This window comes from Petaurus breviceps, unplaced genomic scaffold (assembly GCF_028583685.1).
Source record: "Petaurus breviceps papuanus isolate PSGF00001 unplaced genomic scaffold, PetGlider_PUasm1.0 98, whole genome shotgun sequence".
Taxonomy (NCBI): Eukaryota; Metazoa; Chordata; class Mammalia; order Diprotodontia; family Petauridae; genus Petaurus; species Petaurus breviceps.
The window spans coordinates 45,480,926-45,496,489 of NW_027187460.1; the positions used below are offsets into that span (position 1 = coordinate 45,480,926).

General features: G+C 35.8%; 1 protein-coding gene across 1 annotated transcript in view; it reads left to right on the plus strand.

Moving 5' to 3' along the window:
- CSMD3 (CUB and Sushi multiple domains 3) overlaps positions 1-15,564 on the plus strand; it is a 795,885-nt gene that overhangs the window by 491,484 nt on the left and 288,837 nt on the right. The window contains exon 24 of the mRNA XM_069081309.1: positions 2,805-2,921. Coding sequence (XP_068937410.1) covers positions 2,805-2,921 — 117 coding nt within the window. The remainder of the gene's footprint in view (positions 1-2,804; positions 2,922-15,564) is intronic.

A 15,564-nucleotide genomic window follows, 5' to 3' on the forward strand; every position in this document is an offset into this window, starting at 1 on the left:
AACAGAGTTTTGCACCCAGTGTCAGCAAAGAAATCACCTTCTGAACAGTTTTCTGACTCCCTTACCAATTGTAGGCCAAGAGCTCTGGAAGCTACTGCTGCCACAGCTGACTTAGTCACCCCCAAGGTCTGCTTCTGGTTTGCACAGAGCCAGCCTGTGCTGGATTGTCCTCCACTCTCACTATGTTTGGACAGACCTTTCCCACTGAACTTGTAAGTTGTATTTGCTTGAAAAATTGTTTCACCCCATACTTTTGTGGGTTTTGCTACTCCAGAATTCCTTTTGAGATGTTATTTAAAGCTGTTTGGATGGGAACTTTGGAGGGTTCAGGCAGGTTCCTACTTTTCTCTGCCATTTTGACTCTACCCCTCTTCAAACTTGTTTTGAATGCCTTTCTTCACAAACATTAGGCCTTTTGAAATACTGAAATACATGTCATAATTGGCATAGTCTAATGACAGACATCCACTGGAGCTACTATTTATCTTTGTAATTTATTTACATATTGTACCATTTGTTACTAAGTAATCATAATATTTATAAGCTAATATCAACTATAAGATATATTCTTCATTGTTAATTATCATACAGTAATTTCTCTTATTTATATAGCACTTTAAGCTTTACTAAATGCCTTAAAAATACGTGTTTTTTCATTTGATCTTGATAGCCACTCTTTCAAGTAGGTGCTGTCATTATCCCCATTTTATGTGATAAAACTGAAACTCAGAGATGTTATACTCCTGAAGAGTAAGGACTTTAAATTATGACTTTCTAAGAGTCACTTCAAAGGAATCATTTTCTAGGAATTTTTTTGAGACTTCACAATTCTCTCTTTATTTTAGTGGATTGCTAAGAAGTTTTTTGTTTGTTTTCAAATTGAAGGAGTGAGCAGAGTAGGCTTATGCCACATTCTAAGCACAAAACAAGCAAGCATATTTTGCAGGCTGAGTAATTATTTGGATAGGAAATGGAACTGTGATTTCATTGGTGTAAGTATGTCCTGGATTCAGAAACAGAGATTCACCCTACCATTGTAGGTCCAGATCTCTGTAACTTACTCTTTAGAGAGGTGTCCAGGGAATTAAGAAGTTAAGTTACATATCCAGTGTCATACAGATAGTACATATCAGAGATAAGACTTGAACCCAAGGCTTTCTGACTCTATTGTTTGTTGTTGCTGAGTTGTTTTCTGTCATGTCCAACTCTTCATTGCCCCATTTGAAGTTCCCTTAGCAAAGATACTGGAGTGGTTTGCCTTTTCCTTCCCCACGTCATTTTACAGATGAGGAAACTGATGCAAACAAGGTTAAGTGACTTGGCAAAAGTCACAAAGCTAGTAAATGTCTGAGGCCAGATTTGAATTCATGAAGATGTCTTTCTCACTTCAGGCCTGCCAGTCATCCTTTGTGCTACTTCGCTGCCCTAACCTCCTGACTCTGAGACTATTATACAATACTCTCTTCCATGGTCCTTATATGATTTTTATAAATTCAGATATCTCACACCACCTGGGTCTCTTAACAGCTTTAGCAATTGAAAATTATTATTTTTACTACTTGTAATACTATACAAAATTTAATGTTAAGGTAGTGTGGTATAATAAATAGGCACCCTATGTGAGAGTGAGGAAGACTCAATTTCATGTCCTGCCTCTGCTTCAGTCTAGCTGTATGACCATAGGTAAGTTACTTAATGAGTCAGTGCCCTAGATAACTCTCTAAGACTTTGCCTTTTAAAAAATGTAATTTACATGAAGCAGTATATCTTGTTCATTCCTGAATTATTCTCTCATCAGCAACTTTATTAGATGAATAAAATATCAGTGTTGAGACTATATCTACCTGGTCCAATCTCAAACAATATTGAGTGATGAGAATGATGAATCCATAGTCATTATCATCATCACCATCAAGTTGCTGTTGTTCTCAGGAGTTCTAATCTTTGTACGTTTCATTTTAAACTATTTATTACATATTTACATAACTGAAAAAATAATCCACTCAGAGCATTAATTAGCCAAGCTGTTTGACATAATGTAGCTTATATATCTTAATTTTTGGTTTTAGAATTCATTTAGATATTTATTATTTTGTTCACGTATTCCCCAACACTCTCTCTGCCTAAATTCTATTATGGAGAACAGTCTCCCTCCTTTCCTTTTGATTTCTCTCTAACAATCAGGAAAAAGAAAGAAAAAAAAAAGGATTGTAGTGAAGAAAACTGTTGGTTTGGCTCCATTATCGCCTGTCTCTGGCCAGGCTTTTGTTTGGGACTAATTGGCCAGGCTTACTCTCAAGCATTATGCCTGAACAAAACAGTGGAGAAGACATTCCTCCACTTTGCATAATGCAATAATAGGGTGCCCAAAACTTCCCTTTATTCCTTTGCCCCACATTAGAGCATGAGTTGGCTTTATTCTGTCATAAATAACAGAAGCAGTAAAGTATTAGTTATTTCTTTTCTGTCAGACAACACTTTGCTTTTATAAACAGATCAGTACCAATTTTAATTTATTATATTATATAGTAAGAAAAGTATATATCCTAGCAAAGTTTTATATGGATGCACAAATTAAATTTTAAAATAATTAACAATATTTAAAGATAAAAATAAATGAACCATATTAAAATCCAATAATAATAAAACTTTCTGTTTTCAGTCCTTGATTCTTAAAAAACCCTATATTTTGGATTTGTAATTTTATTTAGTTATGTTATACACACATACATGTATATGTGTGCACATATGTCATATATTACATTATATCATATATTATTATTTTTTGTTTTTTTACTTTTTAGCTCCTTGTGGAAGTCGTTCAACAGGTTCTGAAGGCACTGTTTTATCACCAAATTATCCCAAAAACTACAGTGTGGGACACAATTGTGTTTATTCTATAGCAGTTCCCAAGGAGTTTGGTAAGTAAGATTAACCTTATTATATGGTATCTTATTTTGGTTATACTTTATTTCATTATGTGCTATTTGGAAGTATGTATACATTTTTCTTATCAAAATGTTCATGATCAATAAAATATTGGTAATTTTTAGCTAGATTTGTAATAGTAAGATTTTGAGGTCATCAAATCATTTGAATTTACAGACAAGTACACAGGTAAACAACAATACAAAAATGAAAACAGGATTGTTTTTAATTTTAAAATTACATTTCTATTATGTTATCTTTCAAATGTCTTAAGCACGGGTTTGCACATGAAAATTTTCCAAAATATAAAGAAAATAAGATCAGCAAAATGGTAGATTATGCATATGGTTGAAGATAATGGTGTGGCAACAGTTGCAAAATAAGATACAGACTATTTGGACTCTGTACTTGACCCAGATTCTATTTAAGATGCCCAAAAGTTAGTAACATCCATTTAAAACATCGCATTTCTAGTGTTGTTGAGAAGTTCAGAAAGACAGGGAAGGACATTTCTGTACTTGTCATTGACTTTTCAGCCTTGGCATTAAGAAGACAAAATCCTTTGATGAATTCCCTTGATTGGAAGTCTCTGATATTACTTCTCTGGATTTCCAAAGCTTTTGGATCTGAGGTCCAGACAGATCCAGGACACTTTTATTAGGTTCTGATTCCTTGTGGAAAGGAGAGTAAGTTTTAGTGACCAATGTATTAGGAGAGGAAATATAAAAACTCATGGCATTGAAAGAATGATTCAGCATTAGAACATAAGGTGTTACTAGACAGTCTAGGAAGATAAGCGTTTATTCTGGATATCTAGATCTGGATGACTGGACATCTTAGCACAAGGGCTTTGGCATAGCTTGATTTGCTTATATCTCAAAGAAACATAGTTTTGTGGCAAATATAAAATACGCTGATGCTTCCAGTCCAATTCCCCACAAGCGAATTATATTCTCTACAGATGTTTTTTTTTCTATTCCATTTGTGCCCAGAGAGCCCAAATTTTGTCTCAAATGGCCTTTTTAAAAGTCAAAGATTAATCTCTTGCCAATGGCAATTTCTATACAAACTATGAAGAGGGAAGGGGTATTATAGTTGTCACACTTCTGTTGGCATAATCTTTTTTATTTTGTTTCCTTTTGTTGTTGTGTTCTGTATTCTGTCTCATAAGATTTCTCTATACTAATGCATAGTCAATATTCACTAGTACTTTGTTAGTAAATAAAATGACAATTGAGAAAAAACAAAACAAAAAACCTGTTGATTTTTTTTTCTTTTGCTGCAGGACCCTAGCCCACACTGTCAGTATTTGAATGATAATGTGTGCTGGGCCTGGAGTCAAGAAGATTCATCTTCTAGAGTTTAAACCTAGCTTCAGACACTAACTAGCCATGTGACTCTGGGCAAGTCACTTAACTCTGCCTCACTTTTCTCATCTGTATGAGCTGGAGAAGGAAATGGCAACCCATTCTAGTATCTTTGCTAAGAAAACCCCAAATGGGGTCACAAAAAGTCAGACACAACTGAAATGACTGAACAAGTTTAAATGATGTATTTAATCATTGAATATTGACTGGGTACACAGACCATGCCAGATATTCAGGAACAAAGTAGGGGCAGGGGGCAGGACTTGTGATTTTATCAGTGTGAAAAACTTCCAAGGAGGAAATTATCTTTCCAAACACATGAGAATCTTCTCTGCAAATATCTTTTATAACAAACTTGACTATTAAGAAGTTAAATGATGTCACTAGCCCAGTATCACACACTTAGTTGTTATTTGAGTAAGATGTTAACACAGGACTTCCTTACTCCAAGGCCATTCTTTCTTACAGCCTCTCAGTTTTCTTAGTTTAAGTGAAGATGCAAATGGAAAAGAGGCTCTTAAGGAATAAACAATCTAGTTCATGTCTCCTGGCAGGTGACTAAAAATGCCTTCCTGTAAATGCATGGTCTTCTATTCTAAGTGAAGACTATAAAGCTGCATGGCTTCTCACTCCTCTATAGGACTTATTCCTTTAATTTCAGTACACAGTTGGGGGATATTTAGGATAAGAGTAAATAGAGGAATGTATCCTTCTTTCTACCAACATGTACACATACATAAATATGCACGAATCAGACACATACCTACTTGCACATGATCTGAAAGTATTCTCAAATCTATTGATCCAACTCTAACTTCCAGGCTCTCATCTCCAGTTGCTTACTGAACATCTCAAACTATATGTCCTGTAGATAATCTTAAATTCAACATATTAAAAATATAATTCAACACACTCTTGTGGGTGGAGGGAGGCGAGAGATGGGGAGAAAATTTGAAACTCAAAATCTTAGGGAAATAAATGTTTGAAACTAAAAATAAATAAATTTATAATACATATATATGCATGTAATTCATTATATATTCACTTAAACTCCCTCCTCTTCTCAATTTCCTTATTAATATCGAGGGAATTGTCATGGTCCCAATCACTTGGTCTCAAAAGCCAGATGTCATCTTTAATTACTCATTCTCATCATCATAGGCAACTAGGTGGCACAGTTAATAGAGCACTGAGTTCGGAGTCAAAAAGACCTGAATTCAAATGTGGCCTTAGACATTTACAAACTGTGTGACATTGCTCAAGTCACTTAACCTCTGTCTGCCTCATTTTCTACAATTGTATAATGGGGATAATAACAAGCACTATACTTGTCAGTGTTTTTGTGAGGATCAAATAATGTGATATTTGTAAAGCACTTAATACAATTACTGGCACATAGTAGTGTGTAATAAAGGCTTATTTGCTTCTCCCCATATTTAATCAGTGACTATGTTCTATCAATTCTACTTCACAGCATCTCTTGCATATACCCCCTTCTCTCTTCTGACATTGCCCCTACCCTCATAAGCATTCCCATTACCTTATGACTGGACTATTGAAATAGCCGGTTAATTTGTATCCTTGCCTTAATACTCTCCCCATTCCAGTCCATTCTTCACTCAGCTGTCTAATTGATATTCCTAAGGCTTTGAACTGACCATATCACTCTCATTCTCATTAAACTCCTGTAGCACCCAATCATCTCCAGGATCAAAATCATCTGGCATTCACAACCCTTCATGGCCTGGTGCCCTCATACCTTTCCAGTCTTCTTACACCTTACTACACTCTAGATACCCATGACACTGTCTTATGTATTGTTCCTCACCCAGACACTCCATCTCCAAGTTCAGAGAATTTTCACTGACTAAGGCCATGCCCATAATGATTTCCTTCCTCACCTGTGACTATTGGCCTCCCTGGTTTTCTTCATGTCTCAATTACAGTTCCACCTTCTGCAGGAAAACAATTCCTACCCATACCTTTTAATTCTAACTACCTTTTCTCTTTTGATTATCTCTAATTATTGGGATCCTTGAAAGAAGGGATTGCATTTTACCTTTTTTTTTAATCTCTGGTGCTTAGCACAGACCCTGCCATACAGTAGGCACTTAATAAATTCTTATTGACCTGACTTGACCCCTATATTCAATTTCATAACACTACTAGCCATCCTGAGGAGAGTTTGTAAATCAGACAACGTGTAACCTACTGAAGAGCAAATTCTCACTGTGAAATCTATATAATAGTAAACTTGGGGGAATTATATCAGCTTCTTGGCATGGGATTTAGTAAAATATTCCTTTTATATAGGCCTATATATAACATAGTCCCAGGTTAGGCACAATACCTCTTCTAAACTTCCTTTCTTCCTCAGATTTGTAACCTTGCTAACAAACAAATAGTTCATGTATTTTACCTTCTACTTAGTTGAAAAGACCTAGGCCAACTGTCAGGCAGTCTGTCAATTTCCTTCTCAGAATTTTGAACACAGAATGGTGAAGTGGATATGTAATAGTGCTTCTGATACTTACTGCTCTATGAACCTCTACAAGTTATTTAACCCTTTAGTGCCCAGATATTGCTCAAGTACTAAGTGGCATAATGGATAGAGTGCCAGGCTTGGAGGCAGGAAACCTGAGTTCAAATTCATCCTCAGACTCTTAGTGACTGTGTGATCCTGGACAAGTTACTTAACCTCTGTTGTGTTCAGTTTCCTCATCTACAAAACGGAGGTAATAATAGCACCTACCTCCTACAGTTGTTGCTGAGATCAAATGAGATAATAATTGTACAGCATTTAGCATAGTGTCTATTACATTCTAAATGCTATGATAAGTACTAACTATTCTTACTATTTTTATTATTACTATAAACTGCAATTCAGCTGTCAATATATATTGGCAGAGGGGGCTGTTCAGCTGGGGTTTATTATTTCAAAAGAAATCATTGGTCTAGGTCAGCAGGAAAAAAAAGTCTTTACTTGTTATCTTCTCCTTCATCTGACTCTGGAGCTTACAGCAAACTGAGGTTATCACCATTTGCAGATTGCCTCCATGGGAGTTATATAAATATGACATATCTCCTAAAATAGGGATTTTAAATGTTTCCCTCCACAAAATTTTGTTGTATCTTCAAGGCATTATTGGGCTTTTTTTCTCTGATTTAGGAGAATTGCTATGGCATACTTAGTTCATATGAGTACCTGAAGTCACTATGATGTATTATAGAAGGCTTAGCTGTTTATTTTGCATTTTTAAAACCAGTATTTTAGTGATAATGGTGATCATTTATGATGTCTTTTCATTTAAAGCCATATTTGATTGGGAAGGATCTGCTTCAAGGCAAATGAGAGGATAACAGACCTAGAGTTGGAAGAGACCTTAGAAGTCATCTATTCAAAGTTTCTTATTTTACAGATGAGGAAACAGAGGCATTTAGAGGTATTTGTCAAAGGAAGATCACAGTTAATAAGTAATGGTGCTAGGATTTGAACCCAGGTCTTCTGATTACAGATCCCATACATTTTCTACTATAGAATGGTGTATTCATAAAATCCTTTTTCATATTTATTTCTCTAAAGGATATTCAATTGCTCATATCCCCATATTAGTTCATTCTGAAACTGAAACTCTTTAAAAGGGAGAAGAGTAATCTGTATTATTTCCTAAAACTGTGCAAATACATTGAATAATGCTTACCCAAACTTCAGAAAACTTGATTGGAATTTTGGGCATTATAATCTTTTTACCAAAGCTGACTGCCCTTGCTTTCTATGTGATATTTTACCTTTAAAAAACATGCCAGTTACTGTATCAGCTGGGTTCCAGCTTTAAAATTTACTATGTTTCTCTGGTGAAGTGCTTTAAGAAACATTAAACAGTTTACCTCATCTTTAGGATACTTGGGTTTGGTTTTTAGAATTATTCTAGTAACTTGTTTGCTTATTTTTATTGTGTTATAATCTATATAAGCTCTAGCAGTCCTTTTCTCATCTTTGATTCATATGACTAAATACTTTTCCCCCTCTCAGCATTCTAGGGGTACCCTTCAGAGGTAGTAAAATTTTTCTAATACTGTTAAGTTAAATCTTCATTTCTGTGTATTTTCTCCAATATCATTAGCTAGTTGCAGTTAGTTATCTTCCTTATAGTACTTATTGTCTCAATAATAATTCTATTATTCTTTTTTTTAAAGCAGTTGGGGTTAAGTAACTTGCTCAAGGTTACACGACCAGTTTTGTGTGTGTGTGTGTGTGTGTGTGTGTGTGTGTTAAGTATCTGAGGCCAGAACCGATCCCAGGTCCTCCTGACTCCCAGGTTGGTGCTCTTACTGCGTCACCTAGCCGCCCCTAATTCTATTATTCTTGATGTGTAATTTTTAGTAATGAATGCAGCTTTGAGTCAATAATTTAATGATTGAATATTTTATGCCTATAATTTATGATACTCTATTTCAAGTGATACATGCATAGAAATAAAATCAATGGTTATTATTTTCTCTCTACTTGCCTGGCATTGGCATGTAAAGCTTGTATCTATTGAGATAACATACATACACAAATTTCTCAAATGATTTAGCACCATTTGGAAATTAAACAACCACAACAACTTGTCTCCTTGCAAATGTTAATTCTTATAGCAATCAGCAGAAATTACTTCTTAATTTTTTGGAGCTTAAAGAGAAATACCTTTGCCATTTCTGACTAGAATACTGGAATCAGTGAAATCTGATGATCACATACACATAAAATTAAAGTTTTGATAAGGTGGACTCTATATCATGTGATTAGAATTTGAAGCTGAGATATTGACATCTTTTTTTAAATAGTCAAATGGAAAAGCTGCTTTCCTAGATTTAATCTAGTCTCTTTTTATGACGTGAAATGATTGTCTCCCCATTTCTTAGAAAATAATTATAACATGCCCTAGGAGTAGGTTGACTGAATTTTCATAATAACTATCCAATGTATGTGTATTATTACATGCTGAGTGTATTTTTCTCTGTATTTTATTATGTGTACAAATGTTTTTGTAACCTACCATTAAAGGCAGCAGATTTTACATAAATTATAATTAAATTATATAAAGTAGGTTTTTTTGGCAAAAATTACTTTGGAAAATGAATTGAAGGGAAAATTAGGACAATTACCTTTTTTTTTTCTTGTTTTATCCATCTGGTCAAATAACAGATATATGTATTTAATTACACATCTTTGGTATACCTTACTTAAGCATTTTTGGTTTCAACTTTTAGAAATGTAAATTACTTGCAAAGATAATATTAAAGATAATGGCTAATACTTATGTACTAATTTAAAGTTTGCGAAGTACTTTACATTTTACCTCATGTATATTTATATTCTAAGAAATCAGTTAATTAATAAGCCACAGCAAGTACGTATTTGAATAAGTTGAATATCAGTATTTCAAAGGAAGGCAGTCATAGTGTGTATACTACAGTGGCAAATGGGAGACTTAAACCTACCAGAGGGGCTTTGGGGAGTGGTGTTGCTGAAAGAGGTATTCTTTGATGAAAGCTTTATTAAAGACTAATGAAAGCAAATAGTTGAGAAACTCCTTTTACAGAACCACAGATTCTAAGTTTTGGAAGGAAATTCAGAAAGGTCATCTAATCCAATTTGTACCTGGACAAGAATGCTCCTTTTAACTTGCTTGACCAGTGGTCATCTGGCCCCTGCTTAAATACCTCCAGTGAAATAAAAGCTAGAACTTCCTGGGTAGATCATTCAACTTTTGTATACCACCAATGAAATATTCCTCTTTCCACATTCCATTCCTACTTACTGCTTGTAGAGCCAAGTAAAATATGTCTAATCCCTTATCCACATAGTGACACTTTATTTAGCACTTGAAGGCTACTGTCCTCCTTTCTTCACACTAATTTCCTCAAACTCCTAATGAGTATTCTCTCCTCTAAGTTCCTCCAACTAATTTTCATACAGCATGATCACTGAGGCCTATGTAAATCCAGAAAACTCTGATCTGGGCAGCCTCTAATTTATTAGTATGCTTTTTGACATGTTTCACTGAGAATTTATCATATTAATATAGACAGTTTCTAATCAGGGCATTGAACAAGTGAGATTATATTTTACCTAATCCTTGAAACTATACTAAAAAATCTCATTGGCTCTTTTAGCTACCTAATCACATTGAAGTCCAATAAAAATTCACTGTCTTTTTTTCAAATGATTTTTTTCTGATCATATTTCCTCAATCATATTTATGATATCATTTTTAAACAATCTGTAATTTTTTTTACATTTCCCTCTCTTTAGTTTCATCTTTGAAATTTTCTAGCATGTTGATTTCTTTTTGGAGCCTGACCCTGTCATTCACTTTTTGAATTGTACTTCCCAAATTTATATAAACTGGAAAGTTGACAAGTATCCTATCTACATCTATATTCACATATTTGATTTTTTAAAAATGTTAAACCCTATGAAAGGGCAAGCAAATATCCTTGGGGACACTCCACAAAAAGACCATATCCCAGGTTGACTTCAAACTGTTAATGATTACTTTTTGACTCCTACAATTCAAGCAGTCCTCATTTCACCTGGCTATCCTTTTGTTTAGTCCACATTTCTACATCTACATTTCTACAGATTACTAGTAGTCAGACTTGAACTGTTTTTGATTAGACCAGGCTGATGCTTTATATATATATCACTTTTTTTTCCTAAGGTGGTTTGCAAATTCTTTAGGACAAGCAACAATTTTGATAGGTTTCCTTTTGTGTCATTGGTGGTTATGTGCTTTTCTTCTACTGACAGTAGGCTGACTACAAAGAACTTACTGTGAGCTGATTAAACTGAATTGAGCCAGTTTTCCCTATTTTAATTAGCTCTATCAGGTAAATGTTAAGTTTCATTCTCTATATAAATGTTTCATTGCTCTCTTTTGTTGTCAGAAAGACTTGTCTTCCTGAGTTCAAATGCAGTCTAATACACTTATCAGCTGTGTGACTTTGGGGAAGTCACTTAAATCTGTTTGCCTCCATTTCCTCATCTATCAAATGAACTGGAGAAGGAAATGTCAAACCACTCCAGTATCCTTGATAAAAAAAAATCCAAAAAAGTCAGAAAGAGACAGAAATGATTGAAACTACTTAAAAATAACAGTGATGGGAAATGTTAATTTTATGGATGAAATTCTCTTTTTCCCTTCAAGACTTTACCAAAATCATACTCAGAAGTACAAGTGTAGATCTGGATATCTCTTCACCAGAATATAAAATATACACCATTCTCCATCTCCCAATATCTCCCTTCAAAATGTTTTGGAAATTTTTTTTAAATTTTAAATATTTGATTTTAAAACTTTGAATTCCAGATTCATTCCCTTCCTCCCTTGTGACCCACTCTTACTGGGAAGATAAGCAGTTCAGTATAGATTGTACATGTGTAGCTAATGCAAAACATTAATAGTCGATATATTGTAAAAGAATGACTATATTTCCCTCCCTCCTATCCCACCACCCACTTGTTCTATTCTCTACTTCGATCCCATCCCTTTTCCAAAGTGAGTGCTTTCAACTTCCCTCCCCCCCAGCCTGCCCTCCCTTCCATCATTCCCCCTCTCATCCCCTTCCCCCTAATCTCCTGTAGGGTGAGATACCCTATTTAGTGTGTATTTCATTCCCTCCCCAAGCCAAATTCGGTGAGAATAAGGTTGACACATTCCCTTTTGCCTTCCTATTCTTCTCCTCCATTGTAACCCTTTACCCATACCTCTTCTTTATGAGATAGTTTGCCCCATTCTGTCTCTCTCCATATCCTCTCATTATATTCCTCTTACCTCTTAATTTCCCCTTTTAAGTATCATCCCTTCCTATTAAATTGGTCCTGTGCCCTCTATCAATGTATACCTGTAAGCACATCTACACACATTCACACATTTATTCATATGCCCCTATACCCTCTGATATAGACATATATATTTCTATTCCCTTCAACTATTTTCATAATGAGAAAAGTTTTGTTTTTCATTGTAGGAATGTTAATAGTTTAACTCTGATCGGTGGCTTATGATTTCTTTTCCCTGTTTACCTTCTCATGCTTTTCTTGCTTCTTGTATCTGGATGTCAAATTTTCTATTCAACTCTGGTTTTTTCATTAAGAATGCTTGAAAGTCCTCTATTCCACTGAATGACCATATTTTCCCCTGAAACATGATACTCAGTTTTGCTGGGTAGGTGATTCTTGGTTTTAATCACAGCTCCTCTGCCCTCTGGAATATCTTATTCCAGGCCCTTCTATCCCTCAGTGTCAGATCCTGGGTTATCCTGATTGTGTTTCCACAATATTCAAATTGTTTCTTCCTGGCTGCTTGTAATATTCTCTCCTTGATCTGGGAATTCTGGAACCTGGCTATAATATTCCTAGGAGTTTTCTTTTTGAGATCTTTTTCAGGAGGTGATCGGTGGATTCTTTCAACTTCTATTTTGCCTTCTGGTTCTAAAACATCAGGACAATTTTCCTTGAGAATTTCTTGGAGTATGATTTCTAGGTTCTTCCCCTGATCATGGTTTTCAGGTAGTCCAATAATTTTTAAATTATCTCTCCTGGATCGATTTTCCAGGTAAGTGGTTTTTCCAATGAGTTATTTAACATTGCCTTCTATTCTTTCATTTGTTTCGATCTGTTTAACATCATCTTGATTTTCATAATGTCACTAGTTTCCCTTTGCTCCAATCTAAATCCAAGGGAACGATTCTTCTCATTGAGCTTTTGAGATTCTTTTTCCATTTGGCAAATTCGGCTTTTCAAGGCATTCGCCTCCTCATTGCCTTTTTGAGCCTCTTTTGCCAATTGTTGGCAAAAGTCTGTTTTATAAGGTATGATTTCCCTCAGTCAGGCTCTTAACTCTCATTTCGTAATTTTCTTGCGTCATTCTCATTTCTCTTCCCAATTTTTCCTCCACTTTTCTATCTGCTTCTTAAGGTCCGCTATGGCCTTTAACCAGCTTGTATTTTCCTTTGAAGCTTTTGGTGCAGGAGTTCTGGCTTCACTGTCTTCCTCCTGTTCCATGCTTTGCTTCTTTTTGTCCCCAAAATAGGTGTCTAATGTTGAAATCTTCTGTTTGTTTTGCTTCCTTTGTCTGGTCATGTCACCCCTCAGTCATCTGACCCCTGGGGTTTTTGCCATAGTAGGACTCTGCCACCAGACAGGGGAGCTTTTGTCCCAAACACTGGGGTTTTCTCAGCTTCCAGAAGTATTAGTTGCGTGCCCTCTGTGAAGCCTCCACATGTTCTGGCAAGCTGGTCACGCACCCCAGGATCTGCACCCTAGACTCCAATCCAGATCCAAGCAGGTTAAAGCAAGGGAAACTACCCCTCAGACTGGTAGCTTGGTCCCCCTATACTCTTCAGGCCAGGAGCTGAAGCTGAAAAGTGGCTCTGGTGCTGCGGTTTCTCACCCTGCGGGTAAAAGCCAATGCACTCCCACCTACTGGGTCCCAAAGTCCAGACTTCATTGACCTCTCACTTTGTCCTTCACATCTATGTGATGATGAATCTGGAAACAGCCACAGAGGCTGGTGATCTGGAGTCCCTATGGCCCGAGGCTAGTCAGGCTACCCTGGGCTAAAACCTCAGCTTGAGAGTGGCTGGGCTCGGCTCCCAGAGCTCTGTGCTGGCCGCTTGCTGCCGGACTGCCAGGCTGTCCTCAGTGGAAAGTTAGCTTCTCTGTGTCATTTTGTGGGTTCTGCAGGAAAAAAAAGTTTGTTTAGAGTCCCCTTTTACATGGATTGGGGGAGGTGGAAGCCGAAGCCTGGTGGAGGTCCTGCTTCTACTCTGCCATCTTGACTCTGCCCTGAAAAAAATTTTTTTTCATTTTTATTTGACCTGGAAGTCCCGTACCTGTTGAAGAAAGGATGAACTCTGACACAAATATTGATAAATTGAGAAGAAGAATTTTTTGGAACTACAGAAATTCCCACTGGAAATGGGAATACTACATTATGACTTTTCCCTGTGCCACATGCCAGGAAAGGTTAAGAAATTTGTCTAAGATATGGAGATATACATACTTCATTAACCTGAGAATTTATCGAAAATCTATTATTTAAAATTAAGGCTAGACTTAGAAAAAATGAAACATTTGTCAAAAGTATGCTTAATATATATGATAAACGTTTGATTTCTTGATGAAAAAAATTTTAAAACATTTAAAACATAATTGTGAACTCAGGTGATATTATATAAAAGAAGTGATTGGAACAAGAAGATGACATGGTTTTTTTTTAGGATTTTATTTTTTTATTTTTTTTAAACTTTAATTTATTAATTTGTTTGTTTCCTTTTAGTTTACAGGATCCAATTCCACAATTCCTTGAATTTCACATTTTGTCCCCCTCCCTCTCCTCCCCCCCCCATGGCGGCTTATTATCAAGTATAGGATCTGTAAATACGTTCACATTATACAATGGTCAGGTTATAAGGATGGATTTTACCAGCTGGAATGAAAAATGGTAAAGAGGACATAAAATCAAATAAGAGAATGAAAAAGACTAGGTATTTTGCTTCCACCTGGATATAAATTTAGTTCTTTCTAGTTCTTTCTCTGGATGCACATCTTTCTCTCCATCATGCGTCTTTTGGGATTAACTTATATCCCTGTATTGTTGAGAAGAGGCCAGTCTATCAAAGTTGGTCATCACACATACGTTGTGTCTGTAATTGTGTACAAATTCCTCCTGGTTCTACTCCTCTCACTCAGCATCAGTTCTTTTAAGCCTCTCCAGGTAAATATGAAGACCGCCTGTTCCCCGTTTCTTATGGCGCAATAGTATTCCATAACATGCATATACCACAACTTGTTCAGCCATTCCCCAATTGATGGGCACCCCCTTAATTTCCAATTCTTTGCCACAACAAAAAGAGCTGCTATAAACATTTTTGTACATATGGGTTTTTCTCCCATTTCTATGGTCTCTTTGGGGTATAACCCTAGAAGTGGTATTGCTGGATCAAAGGGTATGAAAGTATTTATAGCCCTTTGGCCATAATTCCAGATTGCCCTCCAGAAAGGCTGGATCAGTTCACAACTCCACCAACAATGCATTAGTGTTCCAGTTTGCCCACATCCTCTCCAGCATTTGTCATTTCCCTGTTTTGTCATCTTAGCCAATCTGACTGGTGAGATGTGGTACCTCAGAGTTGTTTTGATTTGAATTTCTCTAATCAATAGTGAATTAGAGCATTTCTTCATGTGCTTATAGATAGCTTTAATTTCTTTCTCTGA